Here is a 23,527-nt window from a genome sequence, read left to right as displayed (position 1 = left end):
AATTCCTGAGTTAAATTATTTAGTCATTTATCTGTGCGCTCTTTGAATTTTAAACGTAGGACCTACAGCTACAACTCCCTTAGAACAACACTCCAGAGCGTGTTTGCTCACTTGTGCTTTCATGTCCCTTTAGTTCTGGAATTTTACATTTTTTCTTGATTTCTTTGACCCACTTATCATTTAGTAATATGTTGTTTGATCTCCATGAGTTTGTATAGTTACCAGACATTCATTTGCTGTTGAATTTTTAAACCTTTATTGCATTGTAGTCAGATAGGACACAGAATTCAGAATTGTTTCAAGTTTTTTTGGAACTTCTTAAGATTTGTTTTATGTACCAGGATATGTTCCATTTTTAGAAAAGCTTCCGTGGGCTCCTGAGTGGAATGTGTATTCTTCGGCATTTGACTGAAATAGTATGTAGATACTTGTTAGGTCTTTTTGGTGTCTGGTGTCATTTAATTCCGATGGTCTCTGGATCTATGTATAGGAGAAAATGGAGTATTGAAATCACCTCCTGTATGTATTGAGTTGGAGCTAATCCATCTTTAATTCCCGTAGTGTTTGTTTTATGAAATTGGGTGTCCCAGAGTTTGGTGCATATACGTTTAGGAGTGTAATGTCTTCTCTGTTAATTGTTCCTCTGACTAGGATGAAGTGCCTTTGTTATCTCTTTTGATTAATTTTCATTTGAAGCCTGTTTTATCAGAAATTAGGATAGTGACAACTTTTCTTCCTCGTCCCATTTGTTTGGGGTACTTTCTTTTTATCCTTTGTCTTTAAGGCATCTTTAAAGTTTCTTGTAAACAACAGAAAGTTGGTTTTTTGTTGTAGTTGTTGTTTTGTTTGAGAAGTCTCTGTAGTCTTAGCTGTCCTACAACTGGCTGTGTCCAGTAGTCTGGCCAAGATTCAGACCCTCCTGCTTCTGCCTCCTGGGATGACAGGTCTTTGCTACCGTGCCTGCTCTGGATTTTGTTTGTTAATCCATTCATCTCATGCTTCTTATTGGCTAGTTGAGACCATCAACATTTAGAGTTCTTTTCAGTAGGGGGTGTGTGTGCTCGTGCAGATGCTGTAACCCTTAGTGTTCAGTCACTGTAGTTTCCGTTTTCCTTTCTGTGGTCTGTTCTCTTGGCTGTGCTAATTCCCTCCCTCTCCAGTGTTACCTCTTCCTTACAGTATTCTCTGAAGAACTATTTTGTTTGGACATGAATTCCGTTAGTTTGATTATAACATAGAAAGTTTTTCTTTCTCCCTCAACTATTGGCATGACTTCTCCATGTCTTAAAATAAGTATGATTTGGGAAATTGATGCATTCCCGAGTTTGGCTGCCAGCATGAGATACAACCGTGTTGGAGACATACTGGAGACATTTTTGTTCAAAACAATTAGAAAAACATCAGTGACTAGTCAGTATATGTTTTTTTATTTACATTTGAATGTTCTATTATTCCTTCCAAAACAGACACTTCTTGAATATGCAGAGAAATGGAAGACTTCCGAAGACCCTTTACCTTTGCTGGAGGTGTACACAGTGGCCATCCAGAGCTACGTTAAAGCTCGACCATACCTTACCTCTGAGTGTGAAAGTGTAGCCTTGGTGCTGGAACGTTTGGCATTGTGAGTAGAACTTTGAAAAATGAATCAAACACCATAATTAACTTTTCCTTAAACTTTATGGCTCAGGTCTTATAATATTTAATTTAAAATAGAGTTATTTCAAATAACTAATAAAGACTCTAAGAGTAGGATTATTGATTTTTGTCTTATTTTCAATAATCAGTTTTATCCGTTTCTGTTTTAGAAGCTGTGTTGAACTTTTACTGTGTCTGCCTGTTGAGCTGTCAGATAAGCAGTGGGAACAATTTCAGACCTTGGTACAGGTGAGAATACTTACCTACTTACCACAGATGTAGTTTAATTGGATTCACTTATTCGATTAAACTGTAAAGCATCTAAATGCTGTGTTTATTTACTGTTGTAGGTAGCGCATGAGACACTGATGGAGAGCGGCAGCTGTGAACTGCAGTTCCTAGCTACTCTAGCTCAGGAGACTGGGGTGTGGAAAAACGCAGTGCTCTCCACTATCCTTTCCCAGGAACCACTGGATAAAGAGAAAGGTAAATTTCCAGAGAGAGAAAGAAAAGCAGAAGGTCATTAGCCTATGAAAAACAAATATTTAAATTTGTTTGGATATAACTCTTGTCAAGATGTATCAAATGAGGCCCATATAATTTTACCTGAAGGCCTTAAATTAAAGCCCTACAAAGTCTTGTGGGGGAAGATGTAGTTATAGGAATTTAGAATAACCCAAATTACAATTTTCCTCAACTTGTTTTCATCAGGAGAGCTCTTTGTGCAGTGCTCTGGTAGATAGCAATCATTATATGTACTGAGGAGCTCATTTCACAGATGGAGAGCAGAAGGAAGATGGTAAACGCTTTTCCTCAGAGAGAGCGAGCAGTCGCTGGTGGGACTCTTCAGCATTCTGTTTCTAAGATTAACTCTTTCAGATTACTGGTCAGTTTTATTGTGTTTTATGAATCAGTTTATCAGGCAATAAGGATTATTCAAACTGGCGGTAGGTAGCTAAGTACTAGTACTAGGTACTAAGACTAGCACTAACTGAGAGTGCTGTAGTGCTTATACCATGAAGAACAGCTGCACAGGTAGGTTTTCTTTAAATTATTTCATTGCTCTGGCAAGCAGAAGTGCACAGTTTTGTGTGAGGCTAGGTTGGCCTATGTAGATTGTTTCATGCCAGCCAGGCCTACATAGTGAGACCCTTTCTCCAAAATAAGTAAAATAAGAAAAAAGAAAATAGCCTGTGGACATTTGTTTAGATTTCCCCTACACCCAAGGTATTGAATTGATACTTAACTGGAGTGATAAGAAGTTAGCATGTCCAGTAGGAAGGGCATATAGTTATTTCTGTCTACCTCTTTCATCATTGCTGTTTTTCCTAGTGACTGTTGGCAAAGTCTAGGTAGTTTGCTCTGTGACAGTAAAGTCTGGGGCCATAAGCCAGTGTTACTGTTCTCTACTGATATTTTGAAATTTACCAGAAGGCGTTTCTGTTCATCTCTATAAACATTTCTTCAGACAAGTGGTTCCCTCCTTTTTCTGCCACCTTGGCCAAGCTTTCCTGATTGCTGGAGTGTTACCCTTCCTTCAAAGACATCCAGGTCTCTGTAGTACCGAGACCTTAGAGAGATGGAAAGTAGATCTTACTTTCTACTGCTGCTGCTGCTGCTGCTGGTGGTGGTGCTGGTGGTTATGGTGGTGCTGGTGGTGTTTTAGGCAGGATCTCACTGTATAGTTGAAAGTGGCCTGGAATTTCAGGCTTAATGCTGGAGTAAGAGTCAAAAGTCACCCTTTCTGACTGAACCTCATGCTTAAAACAACAATTTTAGAGTAGCGAGTCTTAGGTTCTTTGCTTTTGACATACTGCATTTCTCTCTGAGAGGTTAACACCGACATGATTAATTTCTAATACTAAGTTATTTTGAATATAGTTCATAATAGCATGCAGGTGTGTATTTCTATGTGTCATTTAATATAAGTCTTAAAATGGTTCTCTGATACAGGTAGACTTCCTTGTCTGTTTCACAGGAGGAAGTGGAGGCTTAAAAAGATGGGTTGTCTTCTGAGTCACATTTGTAGTGATGTGAAGCAGAGATAACAGTTAACGTTGGGTCCTGAGCTTCCTCTAGAATTATATCCTCTTACAACTGGCCTAATAAAATAACTGCAGCCAGTGGAGGATTAGCTTCTCAGTAGCATTTTGTTAAGTCAGAAGAAACCACTCTTCCGTTTGAGCTTCATCCAAAATCTGCAATTGTGTGTGTGTGTTTCACAAATCATATATATTGTATATATATCATGGACATGTATGCCAGTACTTGTTGAAGCAAGAGAATAATATTGAGTGTCATACCTTAAGAGCAGAGTGTCTACTCTATATATTTTGAGATAAGTTTTCCTTTTGAACTTTTAGGTAGGTCATCATTCAGCTAGACTGACTGATGGCCAGTGAGTTCTAGGAATCTATCTATCTCCTCTCCAGCACTGAGATTATAAGCATACACCACCAGGCCCAACTTTTCATATAGGTGCTAAGGCTCGATCTCAAGACCTCCATGTTTGAGCAGAGAGTACTTTGCATCTCCCTGGCCCCCACACCTGAGATTTTTTAAAGCCACTATAATTTTCATGCTTAGTTTTGTTTTTTGTTTTTTTTTTAAAGATTTATTTATTATATGTAAGTACACTGTAGCTGTCTTCAGACACTCCAGAAGAGGGCGCCAGATCTCGTTACGGATGGTTGTGAGCCACCATGTGGTTGCTGGGATCCGAACTCTGGACCTTCGGAAGAGCAGTCGGGTGCTCTTACCCACTGAGCCATCTCACCAGCCCTTAGTTTTGTTTTTAATACAGTCTGAAAATCCTGATGTGGCATGGACATCTGCTGTCATGATCCCTCATCTTTTAGATAATATGTTTTTCTTCTACTGAATCATTCTGTTGGCATTTAGTTTGTATCCCAAATATGATATGGTGAGCTTTAGGTCACCGCATTCATTGTAGTAATGTGTACTTAAGTTAGTATGATGGCAGTTATGTTTTTGGTAAGTCATTGAAATCACTAGTTATACAAGATTGGTTTTCTTTTTAAAATTTATTTTCAGTTTTTTATATGTGTACCTCTGGGTACGTACATATGTGGGTGCCCCAGGAGGTCAGGGGTTTCAAATTTTCTGGACTTGAGTTACAGACAGTTATGCACCACCTGTGTGGATGCTGGAAACTAAACGCAGATTCTCTGCCAGAGTGTATGAACTCTTAACTGGAGAGTCATTCCTTCAGCCCCACTCACTGTTGTTCTTTATGTCCCCAGTCTGCATTCTTAAACCTTTTTTAAATACATAAGTGATGCATTTTAATTTTATTTATGTGAGAGTCTGCCTGTGGAGGCCAGAAGAGCCCCATTAGATCCCCAAGAGCTTTTTGAGGCTGGTGTGGGTGCTGGGATACATACTTGGGTCATCTGGAAGGGCAGCACGTGCTCTTAACTGCCGAGCTTTTTCTTCAGTCCTCCATAAATAATGTTTTAAAGCTAACTTCAGTACTTGATCCATTCTGTCTCCCCCCCTTACCAAGCTCCTTTGGGCACTGCATTTATTATTCAAGCTATTTTTCTTTCTCAGTTTTATCAATAGGAGATCTATATGATAGCTTTTTAATCAAGGTCCTTAGTTATAACCATAAAAAGACATCTTAGAGCCAACCATGATAGTATATACCTGTAATTCTAGCAATTTAGAGGAGAATGATCTTAAATATTAGAACAGCATGGGCTACATACTGAACTGAAGGCCATTCTGAGCTCTTTTCTGGGATTCTATCTCCAAAAAAAAAAAAAAAAATCCAGACCTGGTTGGTAAGTACCTGCTTAGTCTGCACAAGGCTGTGTATGGGGATCGGGTGGGGATGGCTGCATTCAGAAACTCAGGTGCTCACATACTCTTGGCTTCTTAGCTGCTCTCAGTTGTTTTTTATCCAGGTTATTTAGTTATTGTTGCCTTACTAGTAAAACACACTTATTTCTCTTTATATCTGGGCCACGATTCTCTACTTTTCTCTTTAAGTATTTGATGAAAGATCACAATTACTGTTCAGAGTTCTCTTAAGCAAGAACGTTCAGTATTGAAGTAAGTTTGACTTCATCTATTCTTTTTTTTTTTTCAGTGTTCATCAGTTATGTTTTATTGGAATATAACCATGTTCATTTATTTGATGATACATTCATTACTTTTCACACAAAAGCAACATAGTTGCAAAACCAAAGACAGTATTAATACTTACTATCTGGGCCATTATAGGAACCTTTATATAAAACTTTGCTTTTAAAAAACAATATCCTAAACTTTCCAGAACATTCTAAGCTGTCCTAAGATGGCTACCATCCAAATAGATGTCTGAAATCCCTTTTTAATTAGCAAGTAGCCAGCCACATGTAGTCCAGACACCATCTAGTCCCTCTAAAAATTATAGCTGGAGATGCAGGTCAGTGGCCATGGGTGAGCTCCTTCACTGCCTCATCTGCCAAAGCGTAGCTGGACGTTACAAGCATTCTCTGGAATTACATCGCAGTTCTGCAATCCTAAAGCAAACTCAACTTTCCCCATCTGAACTGAAGTACCTCTACATTACAGAGACCATATATACATTACTCAAAACACAGTGTTGTCAGAAACCTGAAGTCCTGATGAACGCGATTTCATTCAGATCTAGAACCACAGTGCACCCTGTTGTGGATCATTACTTCTTTTAGCCTGGTGAAGACCACCCTACTTTCAAGTCATCCAGGGCAGACATCGTCTCAAACTGGCAGCTGGGCACCACACGTGCTCGGAGCTCTGCAGGACACAAGCAGCCTCGGCAGAGGCCGCGGTGGAAAGGCTCATCTATTCTTTATATTGCTTTTTTTTCTCTGAGATGTGCTGGCCTCCAACTTGCTGTATCTTCTTTGCCTACTGGGTGCTAGGATTAACACTGGTGAGCCTCAGTGCCAGGCTCATTTATTACACATTTTTAAATTACACATTTACAGAATGATTGTGAGGTGTTAATGTCTTACATTAGTATAGTACATTGAACAAAATTAATAAGCCAGTATAAATACTGTATTAGTGAAGTCCAGTGCTTCATTCTTTTTTCTGTCCCAGGATCCAAGCCAGTGCACTGCACTACATTAGTCATCTTTCCAAGCTCCCTTCTGGTATGAGAGCGTTTCAGACTTTACTTTTTACAAACATGATGGTTTTGAGAGTGCTGGTTTAGATATTTTGTGCAATGTTTTCACTGAAACTTGTTCAGTGTTCTGTGATCACATGGGGCTTTGGACTTTGGAGGAAGGACCACAGTGGGGGACAATACCATTCTGTCATCACATCAGCATGACTTAACCGTTGTTGGAAGACTTTTGACAGTCTACCTAGCTGAACAGTGTGTCATTTTTCCGTACTCTGAGCTTAATCTTCCTCCCATGCTGTGTCCTTTCAAGGATGTTCCTTCGTAAATCCCACACTTACGAGGTAGGAAATCACCCTCTGCCTCCTGGAGAGAGGAGGCCCCATGTATCTTTTGTTCAGAATGCTGCAGATAGTTATGTCTTCCCTGTTTACTTGCTTGCTCATTTACTTAATATTAGTGTGTACTCATGGACATTTTAAAAACATTTTGATCTTAGTCGAATGCTACAGTATTTTATTGCTCAAATTTCTGTAGCTTTTGGCGAGACTATTCCTGATTGCGTTGATATAACCCTAGCATTGTGAGCTTTGTGTTTTATATGAGCTACTTCCTTATTTTCTCCCATTACAAGCTGTTCCAGAGTTGTCTTGAATATTTCCCTTGTTTCTTTTTTTGGAGAATAGTATCAGAAGCCAATATGTGGGTCACTGGACAGATGCACACATATAAACAAACTAGTCTTTGTGTAGTACATTTATGAACATATTAGGATGCTACGGTACTAATGCATTACTACACACTTGTTATTGTCGCGTCATCTCTTAATGTGGGATCTGTAGACATTTGTCATATAGTCAGACTCCCTCCCTGAGTTGTCTTTTTTTCAGTAGTGGGACTCACACGCCCCTGCCTCATGGTAGGCAGATAAGTTGTAGCTTGGTGCCACCATTAGGTTTACTTGTCACATTCCAGTCTAACCTGGACTATTGTGCCTCCAAAATTTTGGAATCCAAATACGTTAACATTCATTCCTTTTGCTATAAAATTCTATAAAGTCAGAAACTGTGTTATATATACATCCATAATAGTTTTACTGTTCTAAAAAAAAAAATCTATATATCACCCATTCACCTTTCTCAACAAAACCTGACAACTACCGATCCACGTGCTGCCTGTAGTTTGGCCTTTTCTGTGCTGAATAATTACAGCCTTTCCCACTTGGTGTCTTTGACATAACAGTATCCATCTAACATTTCCCTGTGTCTTTGTGTGACATACTAGTTAATCCTTTTCTCACTGGTTAGCATGTTGTTGTACATATGTACTATGATTCATTTATTTCCTGGCCACCATCATTTTTAGTGGTTTGAACAAAGCTGCTTGTAAATGCTTATATGTAAGTTTCCGTGAGTTTCCACATGAGTTAGGCAAATCCTTAGAGTTTGGTTAGAATATCTTGGTGGAAAACTTTGTTTAGTTTTCTCAGAGACTGCTAGACTGTCTAGTAAAATGCTTATATAGAATTTTGTATTTTTGTCAGATAATTGTTATGACTCTAGATCTTTACTAGCAGTTGTCTGGTTTCGATATTTTAGCCATCTGATGGATATTGTGCAGATACCACAATATTTTATTTTAATTTGTGTTTCTGCAGTAATTGATGATATTCAATATCTTTTAAAAATGTACATTTGTCATCTGTATTTTTTTTGTTTTATAAAAAATCTATTCGTATCATTGCCTACTTTTTGGACTGTTGTTTTCTTGTTGACTATTAACAGTTGTGACATACAAATGCTTTGTTATAAGTTTTGTGGGGGTGTTTGCTTACACTATCTTAGCCTTCCTCTTAACAGCCACTGATAGAGCAGGTCTTACCATTAAAGGCCCGCTCCTTAGTGCTATGAGTCATGTTTTTTATGTTTTTATCTAAAACATCATCAGCCAATAGCACATCACAGAGATTTTCCTTTTGGATTTTTCTTTAGATGTCATGGTTCATGTCTTACCTATGGGTTTTTCATGTGTTTTGAGATAATTTATTTAAAAATTATAACCTACATGTGTTGAATTAATTAGTCACAAGCCATTCTCAGGCTTGTATTTAGAAAAACATCTCCTTTCTGCTGCTTTGAAAATGCACCATCAGCTTCATTTTGAACATTAATTTCAGTTTCACATTAGTTTCTTTGTTCTTTCAAGTTAGCCTTACTACAATTCCTAAGAGACGACTTCTCCTTTTATAATAAGCAATACCTAATTGTAAGCAGCAGGCACCTCCCTGACACCATCTCCTTCAGCTTTAGCGCTCTAATATTTTGCATGATTTTCATTTTGGAGTTTAGTTACTAACTTTTCACATGTTAGCACTGAGCTCTGATACTTGTTGCACATCTTTAGACATGAGCTTGCTTTTCTTCTCTACCTACCATTTACATAAGTACACTGTAGCTGTCTTCAGACAGGCCAGAAGAGGGCATCAGATCTCATTGGGCGGGGGCGGGGTGGGATGAGTCACAATGTGGTTGCTGGGATTTGAACTCAGGGCCTTTGGAAGAGCAGTCAGTGCTTCTATCCACTGAGCCATCTCGCCAGCCCCTCTATCTACCATTCTTAAATATAAAAATGTAATTATAAAACAAAACTTTGCCGCACTGAGTTCTTCAGCATTTCCCTCCTGTGCTTCTCTAGTGAAATAATTAATTTAGTTGTCAGCTTCTCAGCCTTTTATTGAATCTCAAATCCAGCAATTCTCTGTTCTCCTTCCTTCCTCAAAGGAAACTTTATTTCATCTTATAGCTTGTGGAACCTGGAGGCAGGAAGTGAAGCAGAGGCCATGGAGGAGTGCTGCTTATTGGCTTCCTCCTCCTGGTTTGCTCAGCCTGCTTTCTTTTGGCTCCCAGACCCACAAGCCTAGGGGTGGGACCATCCAGGCTGAGCTTCCTTCATCAAGAAAGAAAGTATGCCACAGCTCAGTTCAGCAGAGGCATTCTAGTCTCAATTGAGTTTTCCTTTTTCAAAATGACTCTTGCCTAATTCAAGGTGGCATAAAACTAGTTAGCACTTTTTGCTATAAACCTGGGTACTACTGTCGCAGAAGCTGTGCTTTCTGTTCTTTTGAGGTAATATCCCAAAAATGGATGCTTTGTTGCCCGCCTGCTGTACTGTTTACTCTAGAGTTTATAAGATGTTACAGTCCTGGTTTCACCGTATTGTCACCAACCCTTTTCGTTCTTTCATTAGCCTAGCCTGCTGCTATGAAGACGCTTTCATTTTCCCAATTAAGTTTTAATGTTCTCTATGCTTATTAGTTGTTTGCATATCATCTTTAGAGGAAGAGCTCCTCACTGCATAGCCATTTAAAATAAGAGCTTATTTCAGTTCTAAGTTCTTACTTTGCAGAGTCATCCTTGATCACATGTATGGTTTGTAAATGTTTTCATCATTTATTTACCTTTTCAGCTTACTGACTATTCTCTTTGAACAGAAATGTGAAAGTCTCCTGCTTGGTTTTTGTCTTCATTGCCTGTCTCCTTGGTGTAATTGCTAAGAAATAATTTCAAAATACAATGTCATTTAGAGTTTTCCCATGATTTAGTACAGAAGTGTAGTTTTGAGTCTTACGTTCAGATGTTTAATGCTTTTAAAGGTAATTTTCTTAAATGGTACAAGATTAAAGGTCCGGCATCACTCGTTATGTTTTTCTAGCACTAACTGATGAGGAGACTCTTGTTTGTCCACTGAGTCATATCTTAAGAGCACTTTTCGATGATGGTTTGATCGTAGGTGGTAAAGTTTCTCCTGACTTCTCTTCTGTTACCTGATCTGTGTGCCTGTTTCATGTCAGTATCACATTGGGCTTTGTTGGGGGTGAAGGGAGATCTACAAGTGCCCACACCATAAAAAAGGAGTTTCCTTCCTCTGCCGGAGCTGTTCACCTTCCACTAACTGCTCAGTAAAGGATGGATGGACAGGACTGCCTCCACCTGTCAGCAGAGGTTTAAAAGTGTTTCATCTGTGTGTGTAGTACTTGGTAAGATTTATTTATTTGTCGTAAGTACACTACCCACTGTAGCTGTCTTCAGACACTCCAGAAGAGGAGGGAGTCAGATCCCATTATAGATGGTTGTGAGTCACTATGTGGTTGCTGGGAATTGAACTCAGAGAGCCTCTGGAAGAGCAGTCAGTGCTCTTAACCACTGAGCCATCTCTCCAGCCCTTTTGGTTTTGTTTTTAAGACATGAAAATAGACTATTTGTTGGAAAAACATTCCAGTTGGAATGCGAAAGGATATGAAATAGAATGAATATATCCAAAATATATTAAATTAAATATATAAAATTACCAGAATAAATTAAAAAGCTGAAACAAACAGCAGCAGCTAAAGACTTTAGTGTCCTAGATTCCTCCATGAGAATTAGGAGGCCCCTTACAATGGCCTAGTGATTTGGGATGGGGTTAGTCAGTGATCGATGGTAGAGTAGAAGGAAATGAATAGGCGAAGGACTAAATGAATTGGATACATTAGTAATTTATTCATACAGGGTTTTTTTGTTTTTTTTTGCAGCTGACTCTTTAGTTTCTGAGTTGAAGATAGCTAAGTAGATGTAGGTATGGATATGTTACATATTGTGTGATATAGTACCCCCCGGCCCTCGTGGGAATTTTCTCGTTTGCTTTTTTGAGCTGGTCTTTCTGTATACCCCAGATGGGTCTAGAACTTACTGTGTAGCCCAGGACGACCTCCAACACATGCCAGCCTTCCTGTCAGCCTTTCAAGTGTTAGTCTTCCACATGTTACTGTCTTGTCCAGCAGGAACGTCCTTTGTCTGTGACTGACTAATCATCCTTCAGGAGCATTGCATCAAAGATGTCACAAAACCAGCTGTTAAGCCTGGCGTGAGAGTGTGCACTTAGTAATAAATAAGTTGGCCTCATTTTTTTAAATTTTTTTTTGTGGGAAAATCAAGAGCAGTGGGACAAATTGTTTTACATACCGCAGTATTTGTACTGTGGTTTATTTATCTCTTAAAAGTATCTTTATTTCTTCCTCCTTTTCTTCTCCTCCTCCTCACTCCCCTTCTCCTTCTTTTTTCTTTTGAGACAAAGTCATACTTTGTAACCCTGCCTGGACTTTAACTCAGACACTCACTTTCCTGAGTATCTGACTGCTACTCAGCTGCGTGAGTAAAGCATGTGTGCCAGCACACCTGGATAATTTATTATTGATAAAAGTGTCACTAATGGAAAGAAGATTTTTAAACTGGTTGAACATCATACACCTAGATTGCAGTTTTGTTACTTAGCTATATTGATAGGCTTAAAACCAGTTTACACCCTTTTCCTCTTGAAGGGTAGATGCAAAGAAAGTAGACAGATTAAACATGACTATAATTTAACTTTATTTTTTATGGTATCTGTATATGAAAAGCATAGAAGAAAGTGAAATGTGAGTACTAAACACATTGCTCTAACATCACAGTCGTGTGGGGAGAGCCATGGCAGAGGTTGGAGACTGTGAATGATGCCAAGTACTGAGAAGGATTGGAAGGAGGAGGAAGGGTATAGGAGCTGGGAGAAGGGACTTAGCAGAGCAGTCTAGTGCTAGTGGAGCCTTCCATCTGAAGCAGCACCTGTGGGATGTGCAGTCTTCCTTCCCAACTGTTCACTGATGGTAACGTATAATTCTTAAGTTAGAAGCAGGTACAGTGGTCAGACAGGTCTTTACCTCTCTGGACCTACAAAGATTGATAAAGTTAGATGTCAGAAAACACTTTCTAATCTTGTTTCTGCCATGAGATGATTTTGTGGCTTAGGGAAATCATTCTGTTGGTGAGTGCCTCAGTTTACTCGTTCTGCTGAGTGATGGGGCTACAGACACTAACCACACAAAGTCCGTTCTGCCCCTGTGCTCTGTGCTCCCTAGAGATATACGTCTCTTAAGCGGGCTATTGGTTTCCATCATTAAAACATAAGTGCCTAGCATTTTGAATTTTTAAGACTAACATTTCTGTAAAAATTGTTTTAGATTTATTTTATTGTTTTATGCTTGTGTTTTCCTTGCATGTATGCATGTGCTCCACATGTGTATCTATCGCCTGGGAGGGTCAGCAGAGAGCATCAGATTCCCTGGGACTGCAGTTACAAAGATGGTTGTGAGCTACTGTGTTGGGGATGCAATGCGGATGTTCCCAAAGAGCAGCAAGTGCTCTTACCTCCTCAACCAAATCTCTTGTCCTGATATTTATTTTTTTAGTACATTGATCTAAAAAGTATTCTGCACAGGTTGTGATTTTGATTTATGTACTCTGTTCCAAAAACAATTTAGGGATTATTTGAAATTGACCTTTTAGGAACTGCCATCAGTTTTGATAGATACTTGCCACTTTGAAATTCATTCTTTACTGTGATCGTTCAGATCCTATTGGTTATGAGTTTCCATGATAGTTTGCAATAATTCCCAGACTTTGTATCTCTAGAATTTCCTTTTTAAAACAAAAGAACCTATAACTGTTTTTTCTTAATGTCTGTTACTCATAAATAGAATAGCCTTCTTTTAACGTTATGTAAATTGTTATTTAAAACTTTTATTAGAATTTGTTTTGATAATGAACTCAATGGAAAATATATTGAAATATCAATGTCCTAATAAGATTATTTAGAGCTAAAAAAATGTAATTAATGTATTACATTTGTATCAGATAAAGACACTAGATACTTGTACATTTGATTCATCTGTGTTTAGTCTTTATAATGTCCTCCTTTCAGTTCAGTGTAAAGATTAAGTGACTGTAGGTACAAATGCTAGACTGAAGGAATGGTTTAAATGTGTAATTCTGTGTTATTGTTTAAGTATTTGTGACTTTAGTACTCAAGAGTCACAGTCACAGTGCTTTATGGATGTGACTTTCTAGGAGAGCAGAGAAAGGTAGACTAAATAAAGGTTCTAGGCAGGACCTGAATGGGAAAGAAAAGACCATCTCTCAGCTACTCACTAGACACTTCTTCCATGAACTTACAGTTAGAGAATACAGTGTTTCAGCTACAGAACATTTTAGTTACTGGTTACTAGGAATTTTCTAAAGGCAAGAACGAAATGTTTAAACATGATTTTTATCCAGGTACAGAAATCTAAGGGAAGTATTTGAATTCATACTTGCTAAAACATTAATTCTTGTTCACAGGTGCAAAATGACTCCATATTCTAGAGAAACAAAAGAGCACAGGCTCAAGAAGAATAGAATTTTATTGTACTTAACTGTCTTAGCCATAATATATTGAAATAAGTAAAATCCCAAGTGCATTTAATGGATTCTTCCTTTGGCGGACTTTCCCCCCTTCTTAACTATTTTTTGTGCAGATTTTTATTTTAAAACACCAATTAAAAAGATAGTCTTCCCCTTTGTAAAAGAATAAGTGTATTGTCAACATTAAACCAAGTATTTGTTGAATTTCTTATTCTAGACTGTCCAAATACCCTATTACCCTTATTACACGGGTAATTATTACATGGGTAATTGCATGGTGCTTTGGGTTGTTTAAGAACTGCATCGGGCCCAGCAGTGGTTGCATATGCCTTTAATCCCAGCACTGAGGAGGCAGAGGCCATCCTGGTCTATAGAGTGAGTTCTAGGACAGTCAGAGCTACATGGAGAAACAAAACAAACAAGAAGAATAACTGCATTGGGAGATTTACTATGATTTTAAAAGAATTTGATGCAGAAATATTTGTATAAGCAAGAAGTTTATTCAAGCTAGGTGTGGTGGTATACACCTTTACTCTGAAGGCAAAGGCTGGAGGATCTCCATGAGTTCAAGGTTAACCTGATCTAATTGTTCCAAACCTTCCAGGGCTACACTGTTGAGACCCTGTCTCCAAAAAAGAAAAAGAAAAGAAAAAAAAAAAAAAAGAAAAGAAAAGAAAGAAAGAAAAGCGGGGGTGGGGAACCTTTTAGTCCATTTTAAATGTGGCCTTAGGTATTAAAACATTTGCTGTGACTTTAAAAGTTGTCAAGCTTGGGATAGTATCACATTCCTGTAACCCTAACAACTGGGCAACTGAAACAGGCAGGTCACACGTGGTAAGCCAGCCTGGGCTACATAGAGAGTTCAGGACATCATAAGCAATATAGTAAGACCCTGCTACAAGGTGGGCCGTATGATTTCCCTTTATTTATAAAGTTGAATATTGCATGATATCCTTACTGACAGTAGTAGAAACTTGCTAAAAGGGAATAGTTTGAGTTTCTGTGTCTTAAAAAAATTTTTAAAGTATTTATTTGTGTTGCAAATGATTTACAAAATGTTAATAATATATTATGTCTTGTTTTTTTAAGTGAATGAATTTTTAGCTTTTGAGGGTCCCATCTTGTTGGATATGAGAATTAAACATCTAATCAAAACAAATCAGTTAAGTCAAGCAACCGCTCTAGCAAAGCTGTGTTCTGATCATCCTGAGATTGGTACAAAAGGTAGTTTTAAACAAACTTACCTTGTCTGTCTTTGCACATCATCTCCAAGTGAAAAGCTAATTGAAGAGGTGAGTATATTTTTTGTTAGTAATTATTTTTTAAAGTGGATAACTTAAGTTTAGATTAGAATGTTTTGGACTTCCTTGTTTGTAAATAATGGAGCACATTTGTCTATACTGTGGTATGTTTGTGGGTAAGGGCAACTTGAATCATATGGGACAGACAGTGCCCTCAACAGTGCCATGGCAGTGGTGGTCATGGCAGTATTTATGTCATAACTTCATTTTTATTTGACATCAGGATACCTAAGAGTATTTTTACCTGACTAATTTAACAAGAAGAATAAGACTAGGTAGAAGTCATATAAATTATCTTTGTATATATAGACTGTATTTAAATAGATACATGCTATATAACAAAATATACCATTCAAAAATTAAATGTTACTTGCCTATTTTATGTAAATAGAATTTTAGTTTCTTTTCCAGACTGTTTATACTTCATTTGTATTCAAGTGTAGAATTTGCAAAGTTCTAGAAGTATAATCATTACCCAAAAGGAAACTATATTTTTGTACATTCAATTTTACAATTAAAAGTTGACATAGTAGTTTGTGTTTAAATAATTTAGATAAAAATTAATAATGTATTGAACTGTAAGAGTTTAGTAGTGTAGTACTCTATGAACACTGTTTTTAAATGTCTTATATTTCTGCTATATATCTTGACTCCAGAGCAGTAAAAAGAAATAAAGGATATGTGGAGATTAAGGCAGGCAAAATTCTGATACAGAATGGGCAGATTATCACCAGGTTCCATCTCTTACTAAGGAGCTATTAGCAGTGTGTAGTTGCTGAGAGGGAGACAATGGAGGAGGTGGGGCAAGGGGCTGGCCACTGATGGGATTACATGTTCCAGTGAAGAGCCTCACACATACATATGGGCAGCACTCAGTGGGCTCTGCACTGGTTGGTTGGTTGGTTGGTTGGTTTGTCTTTTAAGACATGAAGAAATTAGAGAAGGTTGATGAAGATAGTCGTGATTATATTTCACTGTGTACCAGTCTGAATTGCCAAGAGTAGAGTACCTTTCTGTTTGGTGGACTTGGTACTTTAAAAGGAATGCTGGAACCTAAGGTAGAGTGCACAGTCATCAGTAGACTGAGAAGCCTGTAATTAGAGTTCAGAAGCATGGTTGCCTCGGGTGATTGTCACATGAGGGTAAAGATTGTGTGTAATAGCTGTGTGCTTTTTCCTGTGATTGCACAATGAAGAAGCTAGATGGTACAAATTTGGACTAAGATGATAAATAAGCCTCTTGGATATGGTGAGAATATTGGAAAACCAGAGTGGTTTCTTCAGTCTGTAGGCTGGAGGGAGTAAAACATAGGCTTGGACCTTACTCTGTTAGTTTACACATTGTCTAGTCTGTAACTATTTCTCTTTACCGATTCTTTTATTTTCAGACAATTTGCATTTTTCAATCACCATGTATGAGAGCAAATCTAATCCCGAAACTTTCCTATTAGTTGAAAATGAGAATTAAACTGAGAATTTAATTAAGAAATAAAATTTCTTAAAATATCTTCTGAAGTGTGTTTGGCAACAAATGCAGAATGAGTTTTGTAGACAGTGGGAGGCAGTAATCAGTAAATTTAAGAAGTGTATTTGCAACTGTCTCTGCACAAATCAAGCTCTGCACAAATCAAGTTTGCTAATGGAGAACTGTCTGAGATTACGGTTGTTAGATTACCTTTGAACTGAGTTTTTAGTCTCAAAACTGTGTTTCTAGATGTTTAAATGACCAGGTCTTGAAATATGCAATTCATTTCCTTCTTGCTATAATTATCTGGCCTACTCTGAGATATACACCAGAAAAATTCTCTCTGGGGATTCTAGGCATTTCTTTTACTAAACATATAAAATTAACTTTTATTTTGTTTTTATCTTCTTATTAATAAATATGGTTCACTAAGATCTCTGTGTCCTCCAACCAAGGAAAACTGTCAGCCATAGTGAACAAATTTTAGGTTTGTGTATATGGATAAATCCTTGTGGAAAGTCCATTTTCTTAGAAATAGATTACTTTTGTAATATTGTTTTTTATTTTTTTTTTAGATTTATTTATTTATTATATGTAAGTACACTGTACCTGTCTTCAGACACTCCAGAAGAGGGCGCCAGATCTCGTTACGGATGGTTGTGAGCCACCATGTGGTTGCTGGGATTTGAACTCTGGACCTTTGGAAGAGCAGTCGGGTGCTCTTACCCACTGAGCCATCTCACCAGCCCCTGTAATATTGTTTTAAGAAGTGTATTTGCAACTGTTTCTTGTCCCATATGAGGAAAATGTTTTAAAGTCGATTTGTCAACCAGTCTTCTTATTTCTGCCCCAAGGGAAAATAGTCATGTCATTTGCACCTTGAAACTTTCCCAAAGGAATTGCCTCCTTTAGGGATTGTGTTTACAAGTGTATGTATGTACGTATGTATGTATGTATGTATGTATGTATGTATGTATGTATATCCCTCCTCTTCTCACAGTTTTTGTTCCTTTTTCTCCTCCTCTTTCTCTTTTTTTAGTGTGTGTGTGTGTGTGTGTGTGTGTGTGTGTGTGTGTGTGTAAGATTTGAGTTTTAAAAGCATGTTCCTTAGAGAATATGGGGATAGATTTAATTAAAAGTCAGGTGTTGTCTAAATTGATAATCCTGAGGTAATTCTTGTCCACATGATTCAGTGGGCAAGAAATGAACTATTTTCCAGCAGTAATAGCTGCTGTCCCTGTTAGATGTCAGACTTAAGGGCTGTAAGAAAGGATGCATATTTCATTGTTTGCTATAATAAGCTTTTCTTAGACTCTTGGCAGAGCTAGTAGAACAGTTGGCAGCTTTAGCTTACCTCCAGTTTTTCAATTGATTCTATCTTTAGAATAAACATGGAAGAGTTTTTTGAATGCCCTTTTGTTTTCTCTCTAGTCATCATTTTCTCTCTCCTCTTTCTCTGGGATGGAGAGTGTGGGTGAAGTGTTTGCCACACAAGTGTGAGAACCTGATTTCAGATCCTGTAAACCCAGACAAAACATGGAAGCCTTTATATGTCTATAATCCCAGTGCTCCTGTGATGAGATGGGAACAGCAGTAAGCAAGAGGCCGAGGTGAAGGCAGACACAGTCAGGGACGATAGCCAGCCAGAGACAACAGGCACCACTTCCAGCTGACTCCATGTCATTCACTTGCCCACCACCACCACACCCCCAGCACAAAGAGTTTTTTCAGAGTTCCCTTAAATCAACTTAGAAATATAACTTAAATACTTTTCTTACATTTCCTACACACATATATTTTATATATTTAAAACACACAGTCATTAACTGACAACACTTTGTTTTACTGACCTCATTCCAATTTGTTCTGTTTACATGTAATAACTTCAGTTCGTTAATATAAATTTGTGGTATATTTAACTAGACAGGTGGATATTTAGATTGGTGTCTTGTAAGTGAACCTCCTTGCATCCTTGAAAATATACTGATACATTTAATTCAGTGATGTGGAATTGATTCTAAGAATCTACATATTTTAGACATGTGAATGGTAGCACAGACCTATAATCCCAACACTGGGGGGTGGGGGTGGGGTTGAAGCAGGAAGATTGCTAGGTCAAGGCCAGCTCAAGGTGTGCCTGGTCTTTAAAAAAAAAAAATCAAGAATTAAAACAAAGAATCTACATATTGTAAATAGGGTAGAGACAAATTATTCAGGAAAGCAACAACAAAAAAACCCCATGACAATGACTGTGTCCTGAAATTCCTTCATTTCTGACACTGGATGTCTTGATGAAGGAATATTGCTAGTTGTATGGTGTTTGTACTTTCTTTTTAGGTGTGATGATGTTTGCCTTGAAAATTCTTTCTGTATGATACAAAAACGTATTTTGCTGAGCAAACTGTAATCTTGAGACTACTAATGGAAAATTGAATTAATATATTTTAAAATATAGTTGGTAAACATGAAGTACTACTTAAATGTTTTATACTTTTATTAAGTAGCACAGAGAACCATATGAAAATAAAGTCATTATTTACATTCTAAAATTATATTTCTGCTTTATAAGAGGATTTAGCAAGGTATATCTTTAACAAATAGATCGTTCTATTCAGTCTTACATTTGAAATTTGGCCTATTTTATAAAAATAGGACATAGTCCCTAAATTGGTGATATATTGGTAATTCCTGAATTATGCTGCCTTGTAATTTTAAAACAATTAATTGTTTTCAAATGGTTATATTTTACTTCCACAAATTAACTATTCACTCATTAATTTAAAATTTAGTTCTCTTATCTGTGCTATTGGCTTTTTTTTTTTTTTTTTTTAAAGAACTTCTCGCAAATCAGGAAAAAATTAAGTTTGAGGTAAGGGCCATGTTTCTGGAACCTGTATAGGAGTGAGAGGAGAGAAGCAGCCCACAGAACTGTTTTCTCTGAATGCTAGTGCACAGCACGTTCAACATACACTGGGTAACAGTACAGCAACACAGTCTTTAGTTGAAGTTTTTGTATATTTTGAGGATATGAACTTTTTCACTTGGTACACTGTATGCATTTACATATGTATATACATAGATGTGATATATACATATACATATACATATATATATATATATATATACACACACACACACACACACAGATACATATAAATAGAGGGAGAGGAACTAGCACATACACTTCAAATATTAAGAGTTAGTTTAATGGAGGTATTGTGGGAAATAATTACACAATTGGTGCCATATGAGCTTTCAACAGGAATTCAGGTTTTAGATGAAACTGATGAGATTCAAAGATATCATATTTTCAAGAGATAATGAATTTTTTTAAACTTGAACAAGTAAAAAACAATGTTTAACACTCTAGGACCTCAATATACTTAGATATGTGGAATTCTGAAGATGAGACTAAATCTAAGCCTGTATTAAAATCTTGACTGTCAGTAAATTAATAATTTTGAGTAACTTAAATCTCTGAGCATCCCAAGTTAGCAAATCTGAGGTCTGAATTTTCCTCAAATCTCTTAACTTTTTGAACACAGACATACCACCAATGAAAAATCCCACCTCTGCCATCATGTTATGGGTCACAGCAAGACACAGGTACACTAAAGATACTGCATGGGATACTGACCTTCGGGCATGTGTATAAGATGGGAAAGGACATTTTATGTGCAGATTTGGACCCCAAACCCAGTATCTCATTGTATATATGCAAATAATTTTAAAAATCTGAAAGGTACAGCATATCTGGTTCCAAGCAATCTAGGTAAGTGACCCTCAGCTTTGGTAGTGTCTTCCTGCAGCCTCTCCTGTCGATTATCCATGCTAATTCTGAAGAAGCTGGCCCTCATAAGTATCTTGCTCCATTACTGTTATTAACATGTTATAAAAATGCTTTTAAAAAGAACTTGCAGCTCATCTGACATTTGTCATGATGAATGTATTAGAGTAATTAAAATTAACAAAAGCCTTGTAAAAGATAATGTAATAAAATGATAAGGGTTTAGATCTTTGATGTCAGTCAGATATGGTTTGATTTGTGGGTCTAGTTCTTAATTGTTGTAAGCAAATTAATTTCTTATCTATAAAATATTATACTCTCTGCCTAATGAGAAAATTATAATTACAGTGTGCATGAAATGTCTGACGCTGTGTTTAACATATTGTAGCTACTTTAAAATACTGATTATATAAACATACATCTTCTGGACCCTTGATTGTTGGGTTGTGTAAATGGCATAGCTTACAGATAAAGCTTTGCTACAGCCTGTCTGACAGCTCTTACTGGACTGGAGTTACCACAAGTGGTCCACACACACACAGTCTTTATTCAGCCTTTTCCCTGGGTGGCTGGCTCCATGTGTCTGATCACAGTTTAGGATTCGGTCAGAGCAAGCTACCGATTGCACCCTATTTTAAAATGGTTGTTAGTAAGCTAAAGAGCTGAGGGAGGGATTGAGCGCAAAGGCCTTGACTTGGCTCCCACACCTTCATGATGGTTTCCAACCACTCCTGACTCCATCTTCAGAACTCCATCAGTCAGATTCCATCTTCTGGTCTCTGGCACTAGGCACACGTATGGTACATATATGTACATGTAGGCACTAGTACATACACATAAACAAAAACAAAATCTTTCTTAACATCTTTAAGAACAAGTCATTGTTAGATCACAAAGAGGGAAGTCAATGATTTTCTTAGTGTTTTCCTGTTTTTGTTTTGTAATTCACCCCAGCCTAGAAATTACAATTACTTGCCCCTCTGCTCCTGAATGCTGAGATGTGTCTGCAAACACCATCATGCCAAACCTCTAGTTTCCCAGTCCTGTCCTTTTACTACTTACTACTACTGATCAACCTTAAAATCACATATCAGTCTTACACACATAACACCTATCCTTTTGCTTGCATCTGATGAGTTGTGAGAGAGACTTATCAGCCAGGAGAGACAACCACAGTCCTGTGGTACATGGGTGCTGATGGCCTTCATTCCTCAGTTCCATCTCATGTATACCGTTAGGAATTCAATCTTTCTATTTCCTGAAGAAAAGATAATCTCTCCTTGTTTATTGTTATAGCAAATTGTAGAAGTCCCTGTGTAATTCTGTTTTATATGTATAAATAATTAAGTGATACACCTTACATTTGTTTTAAACACTAGGTTAAATGATTCAGGTTGCCTTTAGAGAATATGAACTTCCAGCAACGCTTTGAGTTGGAGCAAGTTTATATGAAAAGCAAAATAGTAGAGATGAGGGAGCCTCATACAGTGATAGAGCTGTATTCAATACTCTGGGTTGTTTCTCCCCTTAAGATTAGTAGACAGTTTATTAGTCTATATCCACTACATTCTCTGTGTCTTCGGGTTTAGTAATGGTTTGAATCAGTGAGTCAAAGAGTAACAGTGAAAGTGCTGTGGTTTTCTTCTCTGGTAATGGATCCAATTTAATGGGTAAAAGATGCTTATGATTAATTAACTCCTGGTAGTTACCGAACATTCATGCATTCTGAAGGTAGTTGGCATCCTGTGGTTTTAGTACTCTCTCAGAATACTGTATTAACATTTATCAGTTATAAAGAGTGGTTATAGCCGGGCGCAGTGGCATATGCCTTAAATCCCAGCACTCGGGAGGCAGAGGCAGGCGGATTTCTGAGTTCAAGGCCAGCCTGGTCTACAAAGTGAGTCCAGAAACCTGGTCTCGAAAAAAACAAAACAAACAAAAAAAAAGAGTGGTTATTTTAAAAAATAACTTGCCAAGTCTTTATCTCAGTTATCATATGATAGTATATAACTTTGATATGTTTTACTGATAAGAATTTGTGTGTATCAAAAGGAAAATTAAATTTATTGTTGTGTGTGTGTGTATCCTAAAGCCACTTCATGACCTGTTTTTGTTTCCTTTTTCTATAGATTTCAGAAGTGGATTGCAAAGATGCGTTAGAAATGATCTGTAACTTAGAGTCGGAGGGCGATGAGAAAAGCGCCCTGGTTTTGTGCACTGCCTTTCTGTCGCGGCAGCTCCAGCAAGGAGACATGTACTGTGCTTGGTGAGTTGCTTCTCATTTCTAAGGATTGTGTTAAATTAGTAAACAGAGGTCAGGTGCGCTGACACAAGCCGTTAATCCCATTACTCTGGTGGCATTGTCAACTCATTTTTATGATTTCTAGTCTTGCCTGGCCTACGCCGTAAGTTGCAGGTCAGCCAGCACCAGATAGTGAGACCCTGTCTAAAAAAGAAATAAAAACAATTATAAGAATACAAAGTAGATTTTAAGAATTGATATAATCAAGATGGCCTCCTGCAGTAGTAGGGAGCACAGCTATCGCCATGCCTCTGGCCGTAACCCTGACCGAGATTACCTCTGCCTCTGGTGGCAGGACACATGACAGAGGCACCTGGCCCCTCCAAGCAGCAAGGAGACCAGCTGTGTGCTGCTGCTGGGGGCCATGCTGATGGCTGTGCTCTGTGCTTCCTCTGGAGATATGGGCATGCTAGTCCATGCTACCTGCTACTTTGGGCAAGTGGCCTCAGTAACTACAGTGACATTGAAGACTGTTGTGACAACCCCTGCCCCCACCTCAGAGAGAGAGAGAGAGAGAGAATATGAATGAGAGAATAAAAGAAAAGGTACACACAGAGAGAAGGTGTGGGCTCAGTTTTCTTTAAGGGCCTGGCTACTGTGAAGTGGGATGTTATGGAGGCAGAAAAGAATTCATAAAATTTAGAGATTTTTTTTTTTTTTTTTTTTTTT

At 37.7% G+C, this 23,527-nt stretch overlaps 1 protein-coding gene across 1 annotated transcript in view; it reads left to right on the top strand.

Annotated features, from left to right (window-relative positions):
* Positions 1-23,527, top strand: part of Znf292 (zinc finger protein 292) — an 86,687-nt gene that overhangs the window by 39,877 nt on the left and 23,283 nt on the right. Inside the window, exons 2-6 of the mRNA XM_021161175.2 lie at positions 1,467-1,621; positions 1,806-1,884; positions 1,986-2,121; positions 15,094-15,296; positions 22,686-22,822. Of these exons, the coding sequence (XP_021016834.1) occupies positions 1,467-1,621; positions 1,806-1,884; positions 1,986-2,121; positions 15,094-15,296; positions 22,686-22,822 (710 nt within the window). The remainder of the gene's footprint in view (positions 1-1,466; positions 1,622-1,805; positions 1,885-1,985; positions 2,122-15,093; positions 15,297-22,685; positions 22,823-23,527) is intronic.

The sequence above is a fragment of the Mus caroli genome, chromosome 4, assembly GCF_900094665.2.
Source record: "Mus caroli chromosome 4, CAROLI_EIJ_v1.1, whole genome shotgun sequence".
Taxonomy (NCBI): domain Eukaryota; kingdom Metazoa; phylum Chordata; class Mammalia; order Rodentia; family Muridae; genus Mus; species Mus caroli.
Note: the sequence above shows the minus strand (reverse complement) of the source record. Positions and strands in the feature narration are given on the sequence as shown.